General features: G+C 35.9%; 1 protein-coding gene across 1 annotated transcript in view; it reads right to left on the reverse strand.

Moving 5' to 3' along the window:
- FMN2 (formin 2) overlaps positions 1-26584 on the reverse strand; it is a 163099-nt gene that overhangs the window by 12700 nt on the left and 123815 nt on the right. The window contains exons 16-17 of the mRNA XM_087775399.1: positions 20779-20830; positions 4536-4685 (exon numbers count right to left, since the gene is read on the reverse strand). Of these exons, the coding sequence (XP_087631525.1) occupies positions 4536-4685; positions 20779-20830 (202 nt within the window). The remainder of the gene's footprint in view (positions 1-4535; positions 4686-20778; positions 20831-26584) is intronic.

A 26584-nucleotide genomic window follows, 5' to 3' on the forward strand; every position in this document is an offset into this window, starting at 1 on the left:
TAGTCCTAAAGATGGATCATTGCTGTCCACACCAATACGAGATTTCCTAATAATTGTATTTTTAGCTACCAAGGATTCACAAATTCCATATTTGATTGCCATACCCAGCTGTTGCTTAACTTTTTTTTTTTTAGAATTGATCATAACTTTTCAAGACTTCCCTTTGTAGGGTTATATTAGGTCTTGCCTCATGAGCTCTTTTATCTTTTCATTAGCCTAGGACAGGCTATCTTCCTGGTTCCTAGGAAAGTGGTAGGGTCTGGGCAACAGTTCTGTAGGCCTTTGCTGGATGTCAAGAAAAATTAAAATACTTCTTGCTCTCATAGACGTGCTAGACTGGAATAGTGCACTTAACGTTGAATATCTCTACCTCAGAAATATAAAGAAACCAGGGTGGGAGTGAAATAAAGACAGAGATCAATGAGAAAAGAATTAATATATTTATAAGTCAGTTTGTACGAGACACTTGCTCTCACTACAGGAGGAAAAAAAGGAAGATTGGTGGTGTGATCCCCTAAGAGTTTTCCCAAGAAGGTGGGACTTTTGCATAGCTGTCGCTGTAGCTGTGCATTATCTGACAATATGTATTCAGAGAGCAGCATGCATCTCAGGGTATTCAGCAAGTGAAATACATGTATAGATAATGAGGATGCTGAACAGGAAGCTTGCAAAGTTGAAAATCATTTTCTTTTTTTCAAACAACATTAAAAAAGTATTAGGGAAAATATGTCAGCTCTTCTTGGCTTTCTTGCTGATCACATGTAAAGTGCAAGCTATACTGACAGTTACCTTTTAAGAGTTTTCAAAGTATGAATGCAAAGCAGACTACCAGTGACACATTAAATATATAATGAAAGGACAATGATAACAACGACATTTAAAAACTCAAAACATGCCCCATTAAGTCTGGTTGTGGCTTTCCCTTTTTTTTTTTTTTTTTTAATGTTGCTTAATCAGAAAGAAGTTACATTACTTTGAAAATTTTCACTTAAAAGGATACACTTTTAGGATAGACATAGCATCAGAAATTTCAACCTCCACCAAATATTTTTGAGAACTTTATAAATAACTCAGATAATTTCTATTGGAATGCTCTAGTTAGCCTTGACTGCAGTGTGACCACAAAAAAATAGCACTGTTCAGAAAACCTTTTGGCAGACCTATGCTTTCACTGTAGTTTTCAGGTGCATTTTTCTTTTTATTGCTACTGTATTTAACAGTTTATCATGCATAATTTTCTCTACAGTTGGTATTTTCCAGTTCTGCTTTATTTCAAGTGAGAGAACTGAGTGAAAGCAGTAGAAAACTTCAGAAAAATTAATTTGTTTTTAACCTTGCACCATTTTTCTTCTTTTTTTTTTCCCTGATCTTCTTGTAAGGAAATACGAAGTCTGACACTTCAATGTTTACCTTTTGCATATAAATGCCTGGCAAACCAATATACAAGTTGGAATGCCAAGCGAAAAGTGTTTAAAATAAGAACTGGCTGACTGCTTTCTTTAAAACATACACTTTTAATCTATCGGTAACAAAAAGTAGTACCACCTCTAGAAAATACCATCTATGAAAAGCCTTTGGGTAAATTATTGTAAAACAGTGTGACTCATATTTGCGAGACTAAATAAGGAACAGCCTCTATTAACAGTCCATATGGAAACTGGGATATAAAATATTCTGGAAACATTGCCCACAGCATAAAATTTTATTAAACTAAACACTAAAGTGGAGAGAGAAGAGGCAAAATAAATCCCAAAACCAACCAGGGGGTGAGAAAAAAAGATGATCGAACTAAAAAAAAAAAAAAAAAAGGGAGGAATAAAGGTATAAATTTTATAAATAATTATAATAATTAAAGTATGCTTCATGAGGCAGCAATCTGGTAAATAATTCAAAGGTGGCATACTGCAATGCCTTAAAAAGAAAAAAGTCTCTCCATATCTGTCACTTGATTTTGCCACCAATGAAAAACTACAGAAAGTTACTTTGACTATTAATGTTCTAGCCTGCTCTTCGACTTTAGCAGCAGAAAAACTTTCAAGAACATCAACTAAAGAGGAAAATCTAGTTTCTTGAAATAATAATTTTTATTTTGGTGGCAATAGGCAGATTTCACCTTTCTGTCACCTAAAGGTCTGCTGATCTAGGCCGAGATTTTGAAAACCATCATGTTGTACATTCTTACACCTTTGGGCAACACTTATTTTTCTATCAAGATTTTTCTCCTTTGACTTCTCAATACCAAGACACCTTCACATCACAGCATCTTGTCTTTCACTAACAAAAGTGGAAATGTAAAATCAACAAAAGAAGCCTAAAGGACAACTTCAAATATCAGGTTGAACTATGATCGGAGGCAAAATATTTTCCACGTAAAGGCTTTGATAAGACAGTTGTTTTACCAAAGAAGATTCTTCATTTTGGGGAAAATAATTTGTCTTACTTGGAAAATTGTTACTCTTACTGCCAATTTGGCCAAAATATTTTAATTCCTAAAAGAGGCAATGAAGAGAGCTTGCCTTTGCCAGACCTGAAACAGCACCATGCCAAACTTTGCTGAGAGGTGAGCACAAACCAAGACATTGAAGGTTTTCAAAGTCTAAACCCTGCCTCAGCTGAACAAACAAAATCTATAGATAAGAAGATTTAAACTTGATGAGACAAGTAAAAATTAAAATTCAAAACAAAAATCTACCTGTGATTTTCAGGATGGATCATTTTCAATCTTAATCTCAGTGACTTCCTGGACTGCAGTTACACAGTCCTGTCTGTCCCTCTGGGAAAGTCTCCTTCAGCCCATCAGCTCCGAGTCTGGGTTTGGTCTCTTTGCTGTTCTTCCTAGGGATATCCCAGTTTCCCTTCTCACTGCAGGTCCTTTCTCACTGTCCTTTCCCTTCCCTGTCACATCCTACACCTAGAGCCATTTTGTAGGTTATACATATTCAGTTCCTTTCAGGCTAAAAACACCCTTGGCCTAGAAGGGACCAGCTGGCAGCCACTTTTTTTGTCTGCTGCTTCAACACATCTTTTTAGCGTACACATACATTGAACTGAAAGAGAGTTAAATGATTGTATCGCAATGCCAGTCTTCTCTTAAGCTTTAGATGTATAAGAAAAATAGGAGGAAGAGGTTTTGTGCTTATTTAGTTAATGTCTTTTAAAGAAAAATATTTTTGCAGCAAGAACCCTCTGGAGGATTTTTGTTTGTTTGCTTTTAGAAAAATAGCCTAGTATTTTGCAAATGAAAGGACATTTTTCTTAAATCCTGTTCTATAAAAAGTACAAGATTAAATTAACCTGTATTAAGTTGGCAGCTAAATCCCTGCATAGGAAACCAAAGATAGTATTTAACTGTCAACTCAATTTCGAAGAGATATACTTAATTACATAAAATTAAGTCAGACAGTCAGTAAAATGGAACAGATCCCTGGAGAGCTGCTGTACTGCGCTAACATTTGCACCACACTCTTGCAATAGGAGCAGAATTCAGTTTTCTTAACTATGAGACTGCTCGTTCCAAAATGTATCCACTTACACTAAATATATGTGGTATACATAACATTGATCATATAGGTGCCTAAGAAAAGTTTTCAATAACTTCCTAAACATCAGTAATCTGATGCCTGTGACAATTACATAGGGTGAATAATCTTGAAAAAGAGGTCTGTTCCTGTCAATTTACCTAAAAATAGACTGATACCAATCATTGAATGAACATAAATCTTCAATCCTGTTAAATGTTAAGGCTCAGAAGTAGCTTCATTATCTGTATACCAAGGTCACTCAAGTTGCTAATAGATGTAGGATTGTATAACAGTGTTTACAGTTTTCATGTTTGTATTTGTTTAATTTGTCCTTATACTGCATTTATTACTTTTTAAACAACCCATTAATTCTTGGCATAATTTTTATAAACAAAGGGTGCCCACAATGCAATATCTGCATGCAGATGAAAGCAAACTTCATAGCTCTTCTAATACATGGACCAGACAGTATGGCTAATTTTTCAAAACTACTGTCTCATTTCTTTATGCCATATATACCACACATGCTCATGTCCATGGGCTGTGATTCGCGATATGGTTCAGTCTGCGTCTTTTCTTAACGCACGGTCAATTGACATTTTCCTTCTGCCTTCCTGCTTCCCTGCCTTTTTCCCAACTTCATTGGACAAATATTTACAATATGTCATGTCTTGATGCCTTGACTTGTTTTCACTAAATATGCTAATGGGAAATCTTTAATCAACTTTCAGACCTGAAAAAAGTCTCCCATTCCTTGGATTCATAGTGGCATAGTAGTTACATACTCTGCCAAAAATGTTGTTCGGGTAATGGACCCGAAAAACTTTAGCACAAATTGATATTAATGTCCCATTCCAAAATTATGATGATTTGGGGGGGCGGGGGGAAGACTGAGAAAACTCCAAAAGGCGTTCAATAAGTTGTGCGCTAAGGAAATGGGGCTGACTGGTTTCTGTGTGATTGCTCCCAATAACATTCTTTGAGTAAAGCCTTTGAACAAACAAACAAATGTACCTTTCTTGAAGAATAAGTTTGTTTTCCTTCTTCCAGAAGTCTTTGAAGTCAGAACTGAATTCATGCCAAATACTGAAGAAAGAATGTGGGGACACCTCTTTCTCTCCCATTTTTGGTTTCATACAGAAATAGGCTGCAGTTTCCAAAAAGCTGTCAAAGAAAGCAAAACCAGCAAACGTTTCAGTACCCACTGATGCAAAAAAAATTTTTTTTCTTAACACTGACATAGTATTTAATTATTCTTGGTAGCAGATCTAAAATAAAAGAATATAAAAAACATAACAGTTCTGAGCTCTTCGTATACAGATAGACACACAATATAAGATGATTTTTCGGCAAAGTTGGGATCTGGCATTTGTCATAGGTTCTGTTTTTGACCGAAGTATTTTCCATTTCAAAAGCTAAAATGAACACACTGTCCACAGCCCTGCAAATCCAGACATCCACACCTGCCTGTATACTGCTTTTCTGTTGTGTTTAAAGCTGTTTTCAAAACAGAGTCAAAGCCTATAAAGGACTGCAAACAAAGTTCTTCACGTTCTATTAGATCTATACTACAACACAATAGTGTAGATAGCTTAGATTGAAGCCTACACAGAAATATAAAAACTCAAACCTGTGCAACAGAAAATTGGGCCAGGAGAAACTGTGCTAGAAAACAGGTGCCCATCATGACTCTACCAGAACAATTCGACAACCCTTTCTGAGCACAGTAAAAGTAGCATATTAAACACAGAAGCTACACCTCAAGTAAGAACTACTGCTGAAATGCAAAGGTCATATTTCCAACACTGGGTGAGGATTGTGACTGCAATTAAAATTTCACAAATTTCTGAGTTTGAATTGCTTCTATTTTATTTCAAATTTAAAAACCTGTAAGAATGTTATAGGAAGCTGTGGAAGAATTCTTCCAAAAATTAATTGCTCGATTAACTATTATTCCATTTTATTTTTTGACTTAATTTTTGTAAATACTGGAGCTTTTAAGAAAATTTTTCTCATCTGAAGCTCAACACAGAAGCCTCTGGAGAATAGGTTATTTTATGAAAAATTCTATGGAAAGTTGTCTCTTGAAATGTAACTGTAGATGCTTTGCTCACTGATCTATTACTACTCATCAGATCCTATGATAATTTTCTATGAAATACACATCACAGTTTTAATCACTTTAATGATGGGAAAAAAATGTAATTCCAGTTAAATGGTTGGAAAATGTCATTTTAGTCACAGAAGCTGTATCTTTATTCTTGGACTATCGTAACTGGAGATAGAATGCTTTGATAGTTGTTATAATTTGAAGTATTTAATGATGACAATAATATACAAAGATTCAACCATTCAGAAGGGTCAGTCTCACAAAGTCTTTGTGAAACTGTCCTATTCTCAAAAGTCAATACTCCAGTTGTTTTCCCCAACATGAAAAATAAATGTCTACATAAATTATCCTATTTCTGAATAAAAAAAGCCTACAGCTTAAGAATTTATCATCGGTTTACCAATCAAATTCTACACACTTTTTCTCTTAATTTGTAAGTCATTTTTCCATCTGCTGAAGCAAAATGAAGCTGTTGAACAACAAAGATGCAGCACAGAAAAATACAAAAGACAAAAACATCCTCACTTTTTAACCCATTGCGCTGATACTCAAATACCACCTTACCTGAGTGTACCATTTCTTCAGCTCTCTGTTAGCCTACCGTTGCACTCTGTTCTGTAATTCAGCACTTGGTTAATAAACAGAATGTCTTTTTTGTGGCTGGGTTTTGTTGTGTTCTTTCAAATGGTTTATAGATGAGTAGTACTACTGATTAAACTAAAATATTCAATTTTACTCACCTATTTACCTTTTTCCCACAGTTTTATACTGGGGAAAATATTTATCATCTATCGTGTGGTCCCACAGAATCACTCAAAAAGTATACCCCTGACATTTGTCAGTCGGCTGCAGTATATTTTTAACTTTTTGCCTACTTTCACATATTTTCAACTTTTTGCAAGACTGCTAACTTATCAGGGAGATCTTTTGGTTTTCCTCCCAGCCCCTTCCCCTGCTAGCCAGCTCCAGAGGAAGGGGAAGTCATAAAAAGCTCATTTGATTTTTCAGAATGAACTGGCAACATTTTTGAAGGAACATGAGGAATACAGGATAAGAGAGAAATTTGGAGGCATCAGCTGAGTCAATGGTTTATTTTTAAGGAAGCTCTTTGAATGAAGGCCATTATCGATTTACAGAACATAAAAAGATCAGAAGTTCAAATAAGAAGCCTTGTTCTGAGAAACATGTCTTCAAGCCATTCTGCAAATGACAATAATGTGAAAAGAATTTGACAATTAGGCCTTCCTAAGCAATGTTTTTAAATTTGAGGTAACAAGCTAGAATTCCTTCACAGGAAAACATCCCAAGAAACAGGAAGCCAAAACAAAACAGAATTCATACTGTACAGGAGAATGCTCCAAAAAAATTGATAAACAGCACTAACATTTATTGGAGATGCAAAGGCTTCCAATATTCTTCAATTATTCCAACTATCCTCTGGGAGCAGAAGGGGATAGCCAAAGTTTTTTTCTCTGGTGACTGAAAATCTTCCTGAGGACCACTTGTATAACCAGTACAGCCATACACATGCATACAGATGTGTCTAACACCTATAACTTAATTTCTAGGTTTATAGAGAGAAAAGAAATGCTCAGCCAGGTTGCTTGCCTCCCTGGCAGTTACTTTGGGAGGTAAGGGAAATAAGCTGTTTGTGAAATGTGAAACAGCAGCAGCATAGCAGGTTGTCATTGTTAATACATCACACCTTTCTAATGCCTGGTAACAATGCACAAGACATCAGCTGCGACACAGTAACACTTCAGGGCACAAATCTCCATGAATCAAATATTTTTTCCTGTATATGCAGATCAAACAGTCAAGACAGTTGCTATATTTTTTCCAACCAGAGAGGTCTACCCTTATTTAGCAGTTAAGTCTCTTAGAGTACATTTAGAAGACATATGGAAATCTGCTTGCTATACATTTGATGCTGTCATTTTTGTAGTACAAGACAGAGTGGCATAATTCACACATGAAAGACAAAGCAAATAAAGTGAATCCAAACGCATCAAATAATAAAACATGCACAGCAATAAATCCTCTATATTACCACGCTCTTTAAATATCTGATTTGGAAATGTTTACATATGTCAAACCAGACATATGTCAAAGCTAATTCCAGGAGGGGACATGCATTTCAAATACAAAGAGAAATTTGGATGACATCGCCATAACCCCAAGACTAGATATCATCCTTTCAAACTTCAGCCAGGCAGCAAATACCTTTTCTCTGGTGCTTTTCAGTAGGGCAGCCCATTCAAGTTTTCCTGTTGGTCCTTCAGCAGATTTCAAAACAAAACATCTGCAAATATCATTGATACTGTTCCTGACTATATGTGCAGGCACATAAACATTTGAATCAAATAAAGGACTAGAGTTCAGAAGGCTTTTTTTCCTATGCCCAAATTAATTTCTGCATCATACAGCCTTGGGAAACTCATCTGACCTCTCTGGGTTTCATTTCACCTATCTGCAAAATGAGACATTTATTACCAAACAGGTATCGCAAAGTTTGTTTAGTGTCCATTTCTCAAGTGAAAGGGTTCTTACTTTTCCATAGTCTTAGGGAGTGTCTTAGAAGAAAAGAATGTGCATTAGAGAAGAGAGAGCAGTCATGGAAGAGGGAAGGAAGGGCATGCAAGTTATTTTCAGGGATTAAAACAGGTAAAGGAGATCAGTGGCTTTGCTTCAAACAACCTGACTTTTCAAGCATGATTAAAAATAAGGCAGTGATGTTCACACCACTGTCTTATCCTGACACGGCAAAAGCCAGAATTCTTTAAACAGATTTCAGGCTGGGCTTCATATCCCTCATGCTGGCCCTGAAGGGGAATTAAATAACATTAACTCTCTCAAAACAATGGAGGAATTGCTCATCCCTGACAAGTAAAGAAGAAAATCAGATCAAGAAAGATGGTTAGTTCCTTTTCTCCTTTTCTCGTCATCTAATTTCCTTGGTTCAAGTGTTTGTGTAATTCAGAAAAACCACTGCAGATTGAGATGACTGAACTCACTGCTCATTCAAATGTGGAAATTTCATGAATGAATCACTGGGCTTTTCTGTGTGCTCCCTTGTGTACAGCTATGAGACTATGTAAATGATTTTTCTATTTGGAAGGAAGGAAGGAATGGATGCACTAACAGCCAAACCAAATTTAATTATGTGAGAAAGAAAAGAAGCCATTCACATTGCAAATGGCTCATTGACAGCATTTCTAGCTAATAGATCTGATCCATTAGGAATATTTTAAGAGCAGCTATGGATTATTCAGGTTTTTTCCATTCCATTCTGAAGCGAGTCAGCAAGCAGTTGCAGATAACGATTCAGATTCAAGTCTGCTGTGTGCAATGAATTGGCCAGTTTATAAATATGTACAACATATGTTTGTACACATGCATGTATGTATGTGAATGTATGCAGCAGGTCAAGTAAAAGGAGAGCGAGAGGAGATAGAGCAGCCAGCAACTACAAAAATCTTTCTTTTGCTTAAAAAAAAAAAAAAAAAAAGCAGCAATAAGGAGACAAATCAACAATGCTAAGCAATGGACAGCAGTAGTTTCATCTCAGCATCATTTGATCAGGTTTCCGTGGCCAAACAAATAGCAAAGTAACCACAGGTACAGACATGCCCTGACTGACCTTTCTGAGAAATGGTGAACACACGCACAAACACACATACATCTGGTTTCCCCATACAGCAAACTAAATCACCTGCAAGAGCAAAGATTTGTTTCAATGTGGATTTAAAAGCAGACCTAATTTTTCTACAATTCTGCAAGAGAGATTCTATACTGTTTAACAGATTACGTATTTTGGTTGAAGTTCGAACCTGGATATTCTTGAATACTCGTGTCTGGCTTTATAAGTTGTTAAGCATCATTTATGTACATTTGAGATTAAGAACAGGTTGTCTTAGTGGTGGTACTATGTTAGTTTTGTGAAGCAGTTGTGTTTCAGAAGCAGTTCTGAGTCAGGCAGGAGCTGCTAAGGTACATTTTAGTCTGGTTAAAGTCACAAGTAAAATGTAGAACTAAGCATAGTCTACCAAAAGGAAGAGGGTAAAAAGGGGAGAAAAGACTGTATGTGCCTCTTACCACTTTAAATCTGACATCAGTTATATTTAAAGCCAAACTGAGTTGGCAGGCATATAAGCCTTTTCAGAGTGTTGATCCTGAATTGGTGACTACATAGGGAAGATAAGTACAGTATACAGGTAACAATAATTGCTTCCTGGAAAAGCTAATAATCTGGATTGTCATATTAATACTTGTTTTGTTTTATAAAGAGGAAAAGGCTTTTTACATATTTTCTTTGTGTTTTGAACATCTGAAAGCATTAATGAGAGCTAGCCTTAAGACAGAATACCAAGCAATTCAACAAGGTCACACAAAATTGCATAAAATGAAACATAACCAGCATCCTGGTTACTGAGGTAGCACAAGGCTGTGAGGAAACTTAATATGCACAGCATCCTAAGAAGCCTCTCAATTTCTATTGACATATTTTGTTGAGGGTCCTCTCTGCACTATAACTTTACATCACTTTCTTCACCTTTTTTTTTTTTTTTTAAAGTATCATTCCCTCTCCTCAGTGCTTTCCCTTGTCCTGCATAATTACAAGTGAGAAATTATAAAAATAAACATAGGTTCATTCAAAATATCTAGTACCTAAATGTTGGTAAGAAATTTCTTGGGGTCTCCTCCCCCCCTTTTTTTTAAGGAATAAAAGTATCTTTTGTATATTAAAAAGTTGAGATAATATGCCAGCTTAAGTCAGCTGCCAGAATCATTAATCTCTTCTTTCATTTGCCAATTTATATTGTGTAACTATGGATTTTGTAATATTGTTCCTTAGAAAACAAAGGTCTCAAGAGATTTTTCCTTTCCTCTAAAAAAAACCTGCCAAACATTTGCAATGTTTTGAATCCTAAGTCATCTCCCTCATCCCTAGTCCCTTGCGTCCTATGAATTCATATTAAACAGAAAAGTGTTTTATTGCTCCAACTAGATGAAAATTAACAGCTTCAGCAACAAGAACAACAAAAATCCCTCTAACTTTGAGGTACCTTTTTTCCCCACAGCAAAAGTCCAACAAAAAGCATCCAATGTGAAGAACAGGAAATTATGTTTTGACAGGCCAATCTGCCTTGCTCATGAGAATTTTGATTCCCCCCCACCAATACTAGGAATGCTTTACACCTTTAGTATTCATCAACAATGATCAATATTATCAGTTGTACACATTGATCAGTAGCACAAATGCACAACTTACATACTTCATGCCATACACCGAAGGCAGCAGACCCAGTAACTGAAGCAAAGCACATACTATGACACAGATTGTTAAATTCAAGAGGTATTACAAATATAACCTTGCAGTTAAAACAAATAATTTAGGAAAACTAAAATTTTCAGAGGACTGATGAACTCATGGAGTTAGCAATGAATAAAGCCTTCACATATCAGATTGCCATTTCAACCTCAGTTCAAACTGTTATTCCAGGCCCTTATATTTACATCATTCAATGGGTGGATATTTCTTTAGTCCTATCTTTCAGGAACAAAGTCCCTCATAATAGGGCTAGCTAAGTAGCAAAATAATATGGCCATGGCTAATTTAAATTATAGTTTTGTTGGAAGGTGAATTTGAACACAGAGATTTTCACAATATGTTTATTTTAGAAATTAATTTTATCAGGTCCATATTAAGGTATATCGGCTAAGCATGAGGAAGAAATTTGCCAAATCACTTCTTGTTGCTTGTATCTTCTGGAAACATTAGGTGATCAGGGATGACAGTTAACACTACATCTTAAAAGTATTCCTCAAGATTTTCCTTTTCTACTGTTATTATTTATCTTTTCTTCCTATTTTTGTTCTCATTCTTACTCTAAAACACTAGACTACAACCTGGTCCCTCTATATGTTTGTGGGGGTTTTTTTGTTTTGTTTTTGGTTTTTTTTTTATTACTCTGATGTAAGCAAATGCTCCGCTGATGTAGCGATGCCATCTTTTATTCCAGGTGGCACAGGATTAGGTGCTAAATTATGTCACAAGCAGGATGGAGCAATCTTGGCAGACAGAACTTTTCTGATGTCAAAAAAAAAAAAAATAAATACAGTGTTTAAAAAGCCATTCTGCACAGACTGAGTCAGCCTCCAGACATCTGAAAATCTAAGGTCAGGAAATGTAGGTTAGAGGTATTTTTCGTACCTTCACTATATCATATACAAAGTATTTGTCAGCCACAGGTCACCCAGTAATTGGGGTTTCTGTGAACCCAAATTCTGTTATGCATATTTAAAGGTTACATCTCTGTTCAAGAATATTATTTCAGGTTAAAATATGAATTGGGATAATACATTAGAAACAGAGCTAACCTTGGGTTCTTTTTTGACTCTGACAATTGTATTCTAACAGGCCACTCAGGGAAAAAAGCAAACATTTTTTATCATGACTCTTCTAATGCATTTTTAATTGGCACGTGCTTTCTCCTGTAATTTTAAAATTACAATTTTAAACAGGTTTGAATTTTCTTTCAAAAACTTGGCTTGAGGTATTTCAGTTTCCTGGATACATTGATATTAGCTGCAATCCACCGTAATCTGCATACTTTGCATGAATGTGTGGTTCTCTTTCTCAGAGTTTAATGCTTTTAGTTTTACATTAGTGTGAATATCCTGCCCATGCATGCCAGCTAAGCTGTCATGTAGACGCATGGATAGCTCTGTGCTAAACTGGGCGTATATAATATGAACATGTGTAAATCAATGTCATGTAATTGTGTGCACTGGAAAGTCAGGCCCAGTAACATATCCAAGAGAAAACTATTTTTCTCTCTTAAAAAGGCTAACATATGAGCTTCAGACATATTAAATAATCCTTGACCAGTTGAACTTGAAGAAATAATAAGGTGCCAGTAGACACAGAATACAGTGGTAGAATGAATTTGAACAGCAGCAATCTGACACACAAGCTGCTACCCTCAGTGCTGTAAGAAACAGCTAAATGCCTCATGTTAAAGCCCAACTTGCCTCCAGATGTTTCTATTAACACACCTCATCTTCACTGTCTAATGCAATGGAGGTCATCTGAGCAATCATTACTTAAAGAGATTATAATTACATATGGAGGTAGTGTAACCGTTGTGTACTAAATATTGTGTTAAAAGTTTTATTCTGCTTTTTCAATTTATTGATGTCAACCTCAGCCTTGCAATCTGCCTGCTCCCATGGTATGGCTCACTTTTATAACTGAAATTCATGCAGGGTCAAGGTCAGAGTGATCTAACAAAATAAGAAGTAATTTGCCTTAAACCTAGAGCGGATTATTTAGATATCTAGACAGAAACCACACAGATGCTTTACCAGATTTCATGTACATATAATATTAACACACGGTCTAAGAATATAATCCAGCACAGATTAAATTTTATACATGTGCATTTACAAAAACACACTCTAAAAGTAACAAGTGAAATGAATCTACAGGTCTGATTGGGAGTATTGTCATGCACTCTTTCTATTTTGGTCCTCAAATGAAACTTAGGTTTCAGTTTCTATTCTTTGAAAAGCATAGAATAAAAATGCTCTGAATTACTTCGGTATTATAGAACCTCCTAGCATTTAAAACGTTTTGTGATGCAGTTTCATCTTAACCCTTCAGTGTTGTTCTGAAGAGCGTTCTTACTTAATTCAGTGTACAAGAGCTCTCTCCTTAACACACATCAACACAGGATTCCCCAATATCATTAAAGGCAGCACAACTATGAATGAAAGAAATCCAGCCTTGGAGAAGACAGAAATGTTCACAGGGGCTTTCATATTCTTAGAGTCAACTACAACAAAATCCCATGAAAGTAAATTGAAAGACTTGAAAATTTGGGTTGATGAAGTGTCAGATTGAAAAGGTCTTTGCATGCATTTTTCAAATGTTAGGCATTTATGACTGAACTCCTGACTTATCCCAGTACATTCTCTTCACAGTAGTGACAGTATCTGTGTTTAGATGCACAGAGAAAAATGGGTAGCATTTTTTATATGGATCAAGTTTAAATGAAAAGGTGGCAGCCATTGGAATTGATGGAAAGATTGTAATAAATAACCGTATCGCTCTGGATATGCGAATCGTTGATATTCACACATCCAAGCAAAGCTAAATAGACCATACTCCTTCGGCCTAAGAACACTCATGTCTGGAGGAGCTGTTCCCATCCATCCCAAGGATTACATGAAGGCTTTGTGGTGTTTCTCTTCTGAGGTAACCATTACCCTAGTTTCTTCCTTTGGGGTGAAGAAGGAACTTTTACCTCATTAACAGACTAATTAAGGTAGAACCATCTTTCAGGCAGCAGTTCAGAAAAGAAGCAGATGCAACTTATCCCATAAGAAGTGTTCATTTAAGACACAGTGCAGAAGGGATCTGGCTCCCTAAGGCTGTTTCTGAATCTAGCTTGTTAAGGAAGACAAGAAACAAGGCAACAAGGCTGAGGAACAAACCGAGGAAGAGTAAAGAGGCAACACTTTTTTTCCCAGTCACTTAACCTCCGTATATGAGAAGCACACTGGAGTTTCAGCAGTAGGCTGAGGCAAGCCCTACACTGTGGAGGGGCCGATGGCTGATGGCAGCCTTCCATCAGCTGGAAATTATTACAGAAGGAATGGCCTATATTGTATAAGTTATTACTGGATAGTTCCCAGATGAGTTAATGCAACTGTGACCTAATTAAACCACATCCTTGACATTCTGCTTTTCTATTTGCATATACATGAAAAACAGCAATATAATATAATAATCCTTAAAGTAAATCTTAAAATGCAGCAAGGAAGAAAGCAACAACTGTAGTGGCAAATCAACATAAAAGGCTAAAAGCAGAAGTGTTATCCACATTGAAGTCACAGTCATTGCAAATGCAAACACTATACTGTGAAGGTCTTAGGAAACAATGTAACTAAACAGCTCAGGTAGACAATATGATGAAAGAAAAAACCTACTGAACATAATCAGAAGCTGATGCACAATGGAGAGGCACTGGAGCTAATCATACGTACACACATGCACACAAGCATTTTACTTCAGCTGTAACAGCTCAAGAGGAATATCTTGAATTTTTGAGGACTACTCAGTGAAACCACCTGCTGGACATAAACTGTAGGTCAAAATGTTGCACATTTAACGATTTTAATTTCTGTATTTTTTCATTAATTTTATTAGCTATGTGATTCTTCGCTTAGTTTTTTTAATCCTGAATTTAATGCTATAGCAGTAGTTTTGGGTATGATCACACCCCAGTTATTTTAACTATATAGTTAACAATAAAGCTAAGTAACACCCTGATAACAATCCCACTTAGCTGTGTAACTGTATTTGCACCTTAAACTAATATCCTTTATCTTTTACTGTAAGATCTAAGAATAGGTCCTCTACATAAACTGTAGAACAAATTGCATAAAGATGAGTTTACATTGCAGAATATTAGATCTCTGAAATGTAACCCAGTCTTCTAAAAGTTATATTACCATTTGTTCATACTAGTGCTGAATGCCATTAAATGCTAACTAATTTAAAACCAATAAAATAAAATTTTTTTTAAGCAAGCAGCCCAACATCTTTAAAAGAAAACATAATGTTCTTACATGCAAAAATCAATTGTGCAAATGGTTAAAGACTTGCAGTCATTTGGCAAATATTTTCAGAAAAGGACAAAGACTTCATCTTTCAGGGAAAGATCAATTACCCATATTTCAGAAGAGATTTTCTGACATAACTAAACTGCCATCTAAGTTTCCATTACTGCATATTTACAGGCCCTTATATTTTGTCAGAGACAGGATACTAAACTAGAATGATCCAATCTGTTTAACAGTCTGTAAGCTTCTTCTATACACATTCCCTTTGCTCACCAACTATTTACTTTTTGCTGATGCAACTAATGTATACCTACAGTCTGAAATGTATTACCATGAGCAATTCAAGTCTGCATGCTGGGAGCCACACAGCGAGAAAGAGACCTAACAGTAAAGGAACCAACAAAGGATGAATGGCCAAAGAGTAGTGAAAGATGGAGTCCAACAGCATATTCTTGCCTTTCAGTTAAAAGTGTTGTGCTGTTGGTTTTTTTTTTGTTTTGTTTTGTTTTTAAGCTACATACCTCTCTCCATTCTGAGCTTTTCACCACTTTATTTCAATCATTAACTCAATTTTCACTTTAACTTTACAGTTCACTTTTGGAAACAATCCAAACCATTGTGTGGAGGGTAGTGAGGTGGGAGGAACATTTACTGTTTTAAAGGATTACCAGACTTAGGTGCTACATTTCTAGCTGTTGCTTTTCAGCAGTGCCATTGTACCATACTGTCTGCTATTTCTCTAAGTGTCATCAACTTGTCAGCTCATAAGCAGGTGTAAGGCTTTGTTCCTCCCCAAGTCTCATGTTCAGTGAAGCCAATGGAAGTCTGCAAAGAGCGTTGTGTCAGGAGTACTTTTTTTGCAGGGAATTTAAAGGTAAACATTTCTCTTCAAAATTAATGTCATTTATTGCTACAGCAAAGAAAGCAACAACACATTGCTAAATGGATTATTAAAAGTCCTGAAAACAGAAGAGGTGCCTGGGAGGCTGCACTCAGGAAGCACTTAAAAGCCTAAAAATCGCTGGAATGTGCAAGTAATGGGAGCAAATTATAAAATAAACCAAATAAAAATATCCTGACATGGGAAGATGAGTGTTCCGTACCCAGCCACACACATCCTAAATTCCCCAGTTGATACTTATGTCAGAAGGCAGAAAGTCCTCTGTTTGATTTCTTTATAAAACAAATATATATTCTCCTAACGCATTGAGATTTACTAAAGAACAGATTAAATTCTCAGATTTGTTAAAATCAGTGATGTACACAAAGCCATGATAGTGAGCAGCATTTCTGTCTATCCAGCCTTCATTAGGCATCACAGCAGGAAAAACAGGTGAACAGTTTCACCTCAAATCAAGCCACCATTGTATGGGACTGTTGTCTTCGTGACCTATGTTATCACTTCAAGCAGGGTTATACTATCTGAAATATTAGAAATAAAAGGATCTGTAGTGTTCTTAAGAGATTCTCAGCATACATCGCCTCTTATATGAGTGCAGTATGAGTAAACATAAACTGAGCAATTTTCAGTGCTACTGCACTGACTTTAGAATCCGATGCTTCATTGTTTGAGTGAGTGATAGCAGGAAGACTTGAAGATCATCTGACTGTGTCTCAGGTCTAAAACAAACACCTCCAGTTCAATTTGTGAATGATTCCCAAAGTGTTATTCCAAGAAGAGATGAATCATTGCAGGTAGAGGGGAAGAAAAAGATCATCTTAACTATTTCAGTGGAAGAGAGATCAGTGTTACAGTCTGGATTTATTTTCTTCTAAAAAAAGACCCTAATCTGGAAGCCTTCCAAGGAGATCAGAACTCAATACTGGGTAAGGTATTATAAGAAAGTAATACAGCTACATGCTATTCCTTCGTAGCTATTCAGCTGAATAGAGGTAGCGAGGCAGAGAATTAGGACCTTCTGCTTCACTGAATGCTGATTCTGGTAATTCTAGTCAGGTTGTTTAGCTGCTGCTGCTTCAGGAATGAAGTGCAAGAAGAGGAGCAACTAGCTCATTTCTCATTATAAGCCAGCAAGATTATACTGCTGCTGTTGCTATTGCCTTATATCCTAGCACAGTAAACAAGACATCAGCTATCATATTGCTTTTGAGAATAAGTTTGATGCAAGCTTAGTTCCTACTTACTGTGGATACTGTGATCAAACTCTGTCTCATTCTAAAATTGTATTAGGCATATGTGGAAAAAATAGTACTTCTATTTTTTTCTCCCTGCTTAAAGAAAATCACATCTTGAAAGATTAGATATATTTAAAGCTATGTAAATTAAAATACAGAATGACAGAGAAGGTACTTGTTGCTTGGTGGAAATCGTGCTGTATCTCCCAATTTTCAAAGAAAGATGCTAAATTTTAAAGTTGTTTAAATGTTACATACAGTTGTGTGAATTGTGCATATAGCTATGCATCTTGGGACAGAGGACATAATCTAAAATTTAAAAAAAAAAGTGCCAAATTGTGAAGTACTAAAACATAGAAGCATCTCCTTCCCTCCTCCTCCTCCTCTTCTCCCTCTCCTGATTTACTTCTTTCCCCTCCCCCCAAAACACTGGTTTTTACTTTAGCTTGTCAAGTATTTCACAGTTTCTCAAGTATTTAGCAATGAGGATCTAATTGGAAAGTGCCAGGTTCTTTTTTATTACACTTTATCAATATTGTTAAGGGAATGATGTAATTGTTTGGGGTTTGGTGAAGACATTCCATGTCACTTCAGTGTTAATACCAGGCTGGAGCCTTCCTTGTCTGCCTGCGTAAGCTAGATAAACACAGACCTGTGTGCTTTCTTCTCATCTCAGGATACTTACTCAGAGAGATCTTGGAACATATGCCTATTGCGAGCTAAACATTTCACTTTTCATTTTATCCATGTGCCAGAAATCCATTCCTTGGATAAACACTTTACATACTGACACTCTTAAAGTCACTAAACACGATAAATAAAGAGAGAATACATCATTTCAAAACTGATTAAACATTTTCTCACTTGTGACAAATGAACAGCTATACACTGTATGGAGTCCCTGGAGCAGACATTCCATTTTCTTTGTCTTTATTTTGTGTGGAAGATTAACTTTCCATTTCAGCTCATCTATTGCACAATTGAGCTTTTCTAAAATACACATTGCTGCATTTTCCCCAAATCATTATTCATTTTAGAAACATTTTTGTTGTTATTGCTGTAAGAGCTTTTCTTTTAGACTTTCGCATTTTTATGGAGATACTAGCTTTAATATTTTGTGCCCAAACTAACAACAACAAAAGAAACTTCATAGTTTTCACTGAAAACTAAAAAAATTCTGTTGTGGGGTAGACCTGAACTTACACATGGGCTGAAGTTATCCACTTCAAAAAGGAAAATCCAAGCACATTAATCACATTAATTTTGCTCCATCTAATCCATCACTTTTCCTTGCACTACTTGCTTGTCTAGCCATCCTATGCATTGCTGTTCTACCTATGATTAGCCAAATGTAACTAATCTTTTATTTTGCTTTTTAAGCTCTCATCTTCTTTTTCACTCAGCCCCTGCCAAAAAAGATCCCAAGCATTTTATTTCTAAGCCCAATTAAAGATCTTAGTGAAATAAATACATATAATACCAAAGCTATACTATGAAGCTGTCCTCAACATTTTAACAAATATCACTAATCTGATTAAGAATTTCAGTGGGAAGGTGGTAGCATAGGTAGCATAGATACCAGTAAAAAATATCTTCGCCCTAATGTTGTCCTAGCATAATTCCTCATGTGTTCCACAAAAGGCTTTGCATGTGATGTTATCCTTGCTAAATATTCACAGTAACGAGAAACAATGAAGCTAAATCTTCTTTTTGACAAACTACTGCGTAAAAGGAGCTGCTGCACTCAACATAGGGGGAGAAGAAAGAATTAGGACAAGTCGGAAGGAGCAGACCAAGCTGAATGAGAATCCAGGGAGCAGTTTGCTTTCTTCCCCATATTGTGGATGCTAGATATACCAATCAGAAGTTTTTGACATGATGGTTCCAGTGCAGTCAGGGAAAAAAATAAGAATGGAGAGTGAATTAGACACCAGAAGACAGTGATAAGTCACAAGATTTCTGAACAGATTGCAGATTCCCCTTGCCCTTAGATATCTATCAGCTTTCAACATGTCGTGTAATCCATTTTCTACAGGAGAAACAGTTTCCTTAAAAGAGCAGTCAGAGATCACAAAAAACTCTTCTCCTAACAGCAGTTTCTTCTCTCAAAGTTTTATTGTGAAGGAGATTTTTAAGGATAAGAATTATGTAACTCAGCAGTTAAACAAACCTGAGAAATGTCAGGAATGCCTTTCATATACTTGAAAGCCAAAGCGATACTCCCTTTGTTCCATTTTTGCCATCATGATCCTGCATGACTGATGTACCACTCAAAGACCTACCATCTCCATACAAGTAAGAAGGAGGATTCTTGTGGCAGAGGAATAGCCACTCTCCCCTTGGCTTCCTTTTCAGGTACTATCTTTAGTACATGGCCCAAGGCAATAGAGAGAAAATGTGGTGCTGTACCAGGAAAGATTTCAACTGCACTGTGGCATTACAGCAGGTGGCAAATTTGGGCATCAGGGCCATAGAATGGCTAACAAACCATAGTAAAAACTAGAACCTTTTATAATGGTATATTTTACTGGAATCTTATTGAGAGACTTCCCAGCTCTGGGAATATATAATGAATATATTCATTAGCATATATTCAGTGTCAGTTGTAGCTCATACAAAAAGAGGATGCTATTTTTAGTGAAAGAAAAACAAACGCAGGCTCAGTTTCACTAAATCTGGACTATAAATGGTGTGTGTCATATTTTGGTGTTTTTCTGGGACAGATAAAAATCTGTCCCATTTAAACACTGCTTCTGGAGAACACTGCCAAAAAATCAGAAGAAACCACAAGTTGTGCAATTCAGTGAAGTTCCCAATTTTGAAAACTCTCTCAACTGCACACATCTGTAATGAAATGTAATGAGGTATTTTGCTTTTTGCCACAAAAAACTATTTGAAGGTTTATTCGCAATTCTACAAAGGAAGTCACATTTAATTATACATATCATTAGTATATTAAAAAACAGATTTCCATTCTTTATTCTAAAGCAGACATTTTATAAGCACAGGAAGTAATACCTAATGAATAATAGTTGTCTGGGGAATGCTATGTGTCTGTCAAATTACAATGATTCTGGTGTAGTACGAACAATTTTCTCTCAGTCCAAATGGTATATTCTGAATTTTTTTACATAAGGTACATGCATTTTCTGAAAGACAGAAGTCATGTACAATATTTCGCTAAAGGTAGGCTGCGTGTCTATATTCCTTCAATTTTTTTCCTAATTGTCAAATTCAAATTAACAATAAATAAATATCACTTAGTTTTCTGAGTGCATTTCTTTCACTATTCAAAAATATGATAAAGCTGGCTACCAATACAGCAACTTCTACCAAAACATATTTTTCAAAGGAAGGTTTTACTGCATTGTTCTTTCTTACCTTTTATGTGCTTCTGCCAGCGACTTCTCTTCATTTTCTTGGTCTATTTTAGCTGTAAAAATACAATCAAAGAATTAGGTACAAGGTGAAAGATAAAGATGTTGTTTCAGGATAATGTTCATTGTAACGATGTCATACATAAAATGTATAGAAACCACCTGAGGATATACTCATGTACATCAATTCTGAAAGAAAATCAAAAAACCAAAAAAATCCTCACATAAATAAAACTACATGAATTTTGATATCCCTATTAAAACACACCCACAAAAACCACAAACAAAAACTCGAAGCACGTTTTGAAAATTAAAAAAAAAAAAATCTTGCAGTAATATAAACAACAACCAAGACATGAAAGTGACTTAAAAACATATCTTAAAGAATGATTCTGAAAACTTAAGAAATATGGGAACTGGTCTACCAAGAGGAGGAAAAGTTGAGTGAAGAGCAGGAAGGACTCAGCCTTATAGTTTTTCTAAAAGTTGCTTGATAGTTACAAATAAACGCTCCCTTCCCTCTCCCTGCACACATCATGTCCCTGTACACAACTTCAGTTAGTGAAGTACTAGAGCCATAGCAGGCCCATTTTGAAAACGACTGTTTTTATATGAAGGAAATTATCATTTGGTGATCATGTGATGGAAATTAAAAATACAAAACTGTCATTGCCACACATTGGTGAAAAAGTTATCTATTTTCCATGTGTTCTCTCATATTTTATTTTGTACCCATTTCACTTAATTTACATGGGTATTCTCATACACAAAATCTACAAGACCATGCGTATTAACTTAGGCATCACCAATGTGCAAAGTAACAGTACAAACTGCTCTGTGCATGTGTGCTTAGGTGCGATTTATACCTATATAGTGATTCAGATAGCACAATTTAAATCCCATTTAAGATCTGCATGCTTTAGTCAAAAGCTTTTTAGTTTGGAACTTGATTCCCCTTTTCAGTCTGCTGGACTACTGGCCTGCTAATTTGCAAGGAGAATTTTAAGATTCCCAAGAATTAGTGGGTTTGGGGACATGAAGAGGCTCTGAACTGTCCTGGAAACAAATGTCAATGCTACAGAATTCATACAGAAATCTAAAAAAGAAGAATAAACCTTTAAGCTATTTTTCATTCCACTTTCCCTACATAGCTCTACAATAATAATCCAATAAAATTATTTTTCTACATTGTATACACACAGCCTTTGAAAAAGGAAATCCTGATTTTAAATTTGGCAAAAATGAGAAAGGCAATGGAATTCTTCGGGAACAAAGATAACCACTATTTTTCTGTTACAATGTTTCAGTCAACAGCACTTTACAAACATACACTAACACTAAAATAGATCCCTGAAATCTGTAGCAAAGACACATAAATTGAGTTTACCTATTCTTCCCCAGTCAGAACAAGGACCAGAGCTATGTCTGAAGCTGCAAATGCTTTTCATTAGTTGTAATGTAGTTTGCTGAGCAGGGTGAGTGGTGCCTGGATGTTTGCAGCAACAAACATTTTATTTAGTAATTATTACTTGAAGACTCGGGCTCCATCATTGTTTTGCTGAAAGTGAAAAAAATCCCAGCAAACCACAGAAAACTTGAGGGAGAGCTGGGTAAATGTTCTCAAGGAAATTCAAGAGCACGTGAAGCCTGCCTGATTACAGGTTTCAATACCGACTTGAAACTCAGCCCAGATTCTTCAAAAGGTTTTTGAGGGCTCACAACCCTTTTGAGTGAACTTGGGCCCAGTGTTGAGTGAATCTGGGCTCACTTAGAGTTTTTCTTGAAAGCCTTGCCTTGCTTTGGATATGAAACCAGGTGAAACCTGGCAGCTTTGATGGAATTTCATTAGTTTTTTTTTTTTTTTCTCTTCATACTTCAATCCTGAAAGTCAAGGTATGACTTGTAAAACCATATGGCGCAAGAGAGAAAAAACTGCACACCAACTCCCTGGATGAAGGAAGATCCAATATCTAATTCTGCATTAACACTTTCACTAAGTATCTGCAGATACACCTTTTAAAATAAATAATTCTATTACTGAAAAATGTAACTTGGACTCCTCAGTTAAACAACGCTTGGAAATGGAGGCTAGCATGTTCCAGCCCAGGACAGTCTTTTAGTACATACATCATATTCATAGGTTATAACTCTTTTTATAATTTCCAGGATTGATGGGATATAACATCCTCTGAGCCATCTACTTTTGGTTTTTTTCTTCCTTATTTCTACTGTTCTGCACATGTCTATGCTTATCAAAGCATGTCAGGATGTCCCCATTCTGGAGCAAGTTTTGTTTCAATTAAAAAGGAAAGTTAGTATGGTCCAGAGAGGAAGAAAAAAAAAAAATACTTCAGGTATCTGTACTTTTAATCATTTCATAGAAAATGGGTATTACACAATGAAAAGAATCTTGAGAATCCCTGAATGATGCAGGTGCGTGTAATAGCTTTTTTTTAAAAAAAAAAAAAAGTAATAAGTACATATGCATAAGGCAGCTACTATACCCACAGAGAGAGATTTCATCCTGCATCAGATCACCTCTTGGCATTAAATGGAGTCTTGCAAGGAAAGAATTTTCTCTAAAAGAGAATTTCCTTGTAGTCTGTTCCAAATATGTGATGACACTTCTAAACCTTTTGCAGGTTATTGAAAGGATATTATTCAAGTGTAAATCTGACTTGCAATCCATTTGCTTTCTCGTTTTTCTAGACATAAAAAGTTAAAAAACAGTATGAAAGCAATTCTCCTTCCACAAGACGACAGGTGGCACCAGTGAAAGAGAAGAAAATATGGTATGTACATTCAGGGATCTGACCCTGTCCAAAGAAAATATTCAGGTGACTGCTTTTGCACTAGTATACAGTAAACATCTGAAAGCTGTGGACAATGGCTAGTCAAGGCATGCATTGAGATTTAAGCAGCAAGGGAAGAAAGCCTCCTATTATCAGAAACACAAAAGTCTTACTATCACCTGTATACAATGGAATAACTATTAGATGTCGAAGCAGCTAGAGATTCCTATAGCTTCTGGAACTGGCCACTAATATGATCACCCAATATTAGTGGTTACTGGTATTTTGCTCTGTACTAATCGCCCCATTGGTAAGCTGCTTTCAACTCATTTTTCCTGTTTGAGTAGGGGAGGAAAAAAATTCAGTTATGACAGCTTCAGTTAAGTGTCCCAGAGTGCATTAGACTTTACCATTTCATTCAATATAACGCATCTTTACTGTCACTTCTTCCTCCAAAGCAGTTCATCACTACTGTAAAGAGAGTGCCTGCAAGGTACCAGTTTGGCATTCTTCCTTCTTGGCAGCGTTTATCAATTAAGTGCTAAGTACCAGCTGCAAGGTGCCCACCTCGGGAGAATACTTTTGGGAGAAAAGTGTATTTCCTTCTACAAAAGAGAACCCCTCCACCAGGTGAAGTAAAAAGGAGAAAATCCCTACCCACTCCACAGTGATCCTACCATAGCAATGGCTGATACAGGAAAATTGGTCATTTCCAGGGATACCATGGCAGCTGAGCACATCTGAGCACTCCATTCTGCCACTAAAATTTTTGTCTATCTCTATCCTCAAGAAGCAAGATTACTTCAGGAAGTCTTATTGATTTTCTTTGAAAAACATTAAAAGAAGTCTCGTAGCCATCCAGTAGCCATATCTGCTTTCATATATATTAGCAATCCATCAGCTGACCATAGCAGCAACCGCTTGCAGGCTTTTCTGACAGATGTAGGACTTGCCAAGCTCGGGTCAGTTACCTTTCCCAAATGAAAAGATTTCATGTTTTATTGACTCATCATCTTTTTTCCAACCCCCTGCTAAGAGTAGTTTTCTTGATCCTTGATACTAACTTACTAAACCACCTCCAAATACACTGTTCCAAATCTATTAAAGACTATATCATACCAGGAAATACTAGCCATTATATTTCATGTAATACATCAGTAAGCAGAGGTAAAACTTAGTTTTATATCTCTGCCTGCATACAGTCAATATATTGTAGCTTTATAGCAATATATAGCGCTTTATATGCAGGTCTCATAATCCTGAAGGCACATATATTCTGTAAAATCTACCTAAAAGGATATAGTTGAAAAATAATCTCAGGTCATATTGAGAAACATTGCCATATCAAAAAAAAAGAACATTTTAGAGTGAAAGTGATCTCTCATGGAGCAAAGCTGCTTTATCTACTATTTACAACATATACTGAATTAGTTATCTTTTCACTTTTTCTTTTGAAAGCATCATTAATGCCTTCTTGTTGGATGATGTTCCACTGTTTGCCTGCTTTTTCCATTATGATACCTTCAGATTATTTAAAGATGGTCTCCCTTTACAGCAAGGTCTACACTTCCTAAATACTTTACATATTTGGTCACAATTCAAGTACATTCCTTCCTCCCTACGTCATTCCTTAGCAAGCATGAGGACTGTACTATATCCAAGAATCGTCAATCAATTCTTTTAACTACAGGGTATATGTATTTCTTCAAAATTTACTCACATCAGATGTTCTAATTTCTCTCTTAGCACTTTTTGCATTTGCTTAAATTTACTGCTTGATGTTTTATAATTGGAGCATAAAACTTCATTTCATGCAATTCAAAATGAGCTTTCCAACAAGGCCTCACAAATAAAGTCTAATTAACCTAATTCACAAAAGCTCTGTCGTTATCAGCATATACCCACATTCCAGAATGATACATGCCATTGTTCGTGTGTTTGCTCTTCCAGTTCTTTTAGATTAGAGTCCTGCAAAGATTACGTATAAACTTCTGCAAAGGCACATATATGAATAGCCATACTAAAGTGACCTATGCATGTATGAAAATCCAAAGCATCTCACAAAGTATGAGAAGTTTACACAGATATTCTAGAAAATAATGGTCCTTAGCAGAACAGTATAATTCACTTTTCTGCAAATTGTCCTTTTTTTTTTTTTTTTTCTTTAAGAAGCTTAGAAGATAAAATTAAGTGAAGAGTGGTTCAAAGGTAAGGACATAAAAGCCATTTTTTGACCACAAATTGTCCCTTCTGACCTCAATGGCAAGTGACGTTTTGGACCTATTATGCTAAAATCTCTGCAGGAATCAAGCCACTGTGTGAACTAAGAACATTGCCAAGTATCTTCTCATTGTCAGTCCAATAAACTTTCTATATTAATCTCCTCCAAATTTAACCATTATACTTTCTGCATTAAATCTGATTTTTAAAAAAGTTATTTACATGAATATATCTACTTTCTGTATGTACAGACTATTTTCTGTATGGACAGATATTGCATATAACATCTGTTGTCTCCATTATCAGTTGTTGCAATTTCTTGTTTGAAAGTGCGACATTTTACTCTTTATCGTCTCTTCCAGAGGACTTAAAAATCTTAAGAAACACTTGACCCAAGACTGACTGGGAAGTCAAAGACTTACAATGACTGTTTTAAACTGGAACTATTTTGCCCCTGTGCTATATACATATTATTCAAAAGCAGTGGAATTTTTAGAAATCCTTTTTCCTGAAAAAAAACCCCAAAAAACTATTTCTAACACTTTTACAAACCCTTGCTGCAGATTTACCAGGATCTTTAAAGATGACAAATTTTTTTTCCTCAGCAGTGCTGAGTGAATAGTAGCTGGGACTTTGAAAACATACCAAAGATCTCCTCTGGCAGAGCCACAAACTCCCCCAAAATCCCAACAAAACAAAACTAAAAACAAAACTGAGGGACACAATTTCTTAAAAAGCGTATGGTACGTCAGGCAGTTCTTCTGTCACTGCTGACCCAGCTCCACTAAGATCTGAGGA

This window comes from Nipponia nippon, unplaced genomic scaffold (genome assembly GCF_047370975.1).
Source record: "Nipponia nippon isolate SJK-2023a ecotype South Korea unplaced genomic scaffold, ASM4737097v1 scaffold_4, whole genome shotgun sequence".
In the NCBI taxonomy this organism is placed as follows: Eukaryota; Metazoa; Chordata; class Aves; order Pelecaniformes; family Threskiornithidae; genus Nipponia; species Nipponia nippon.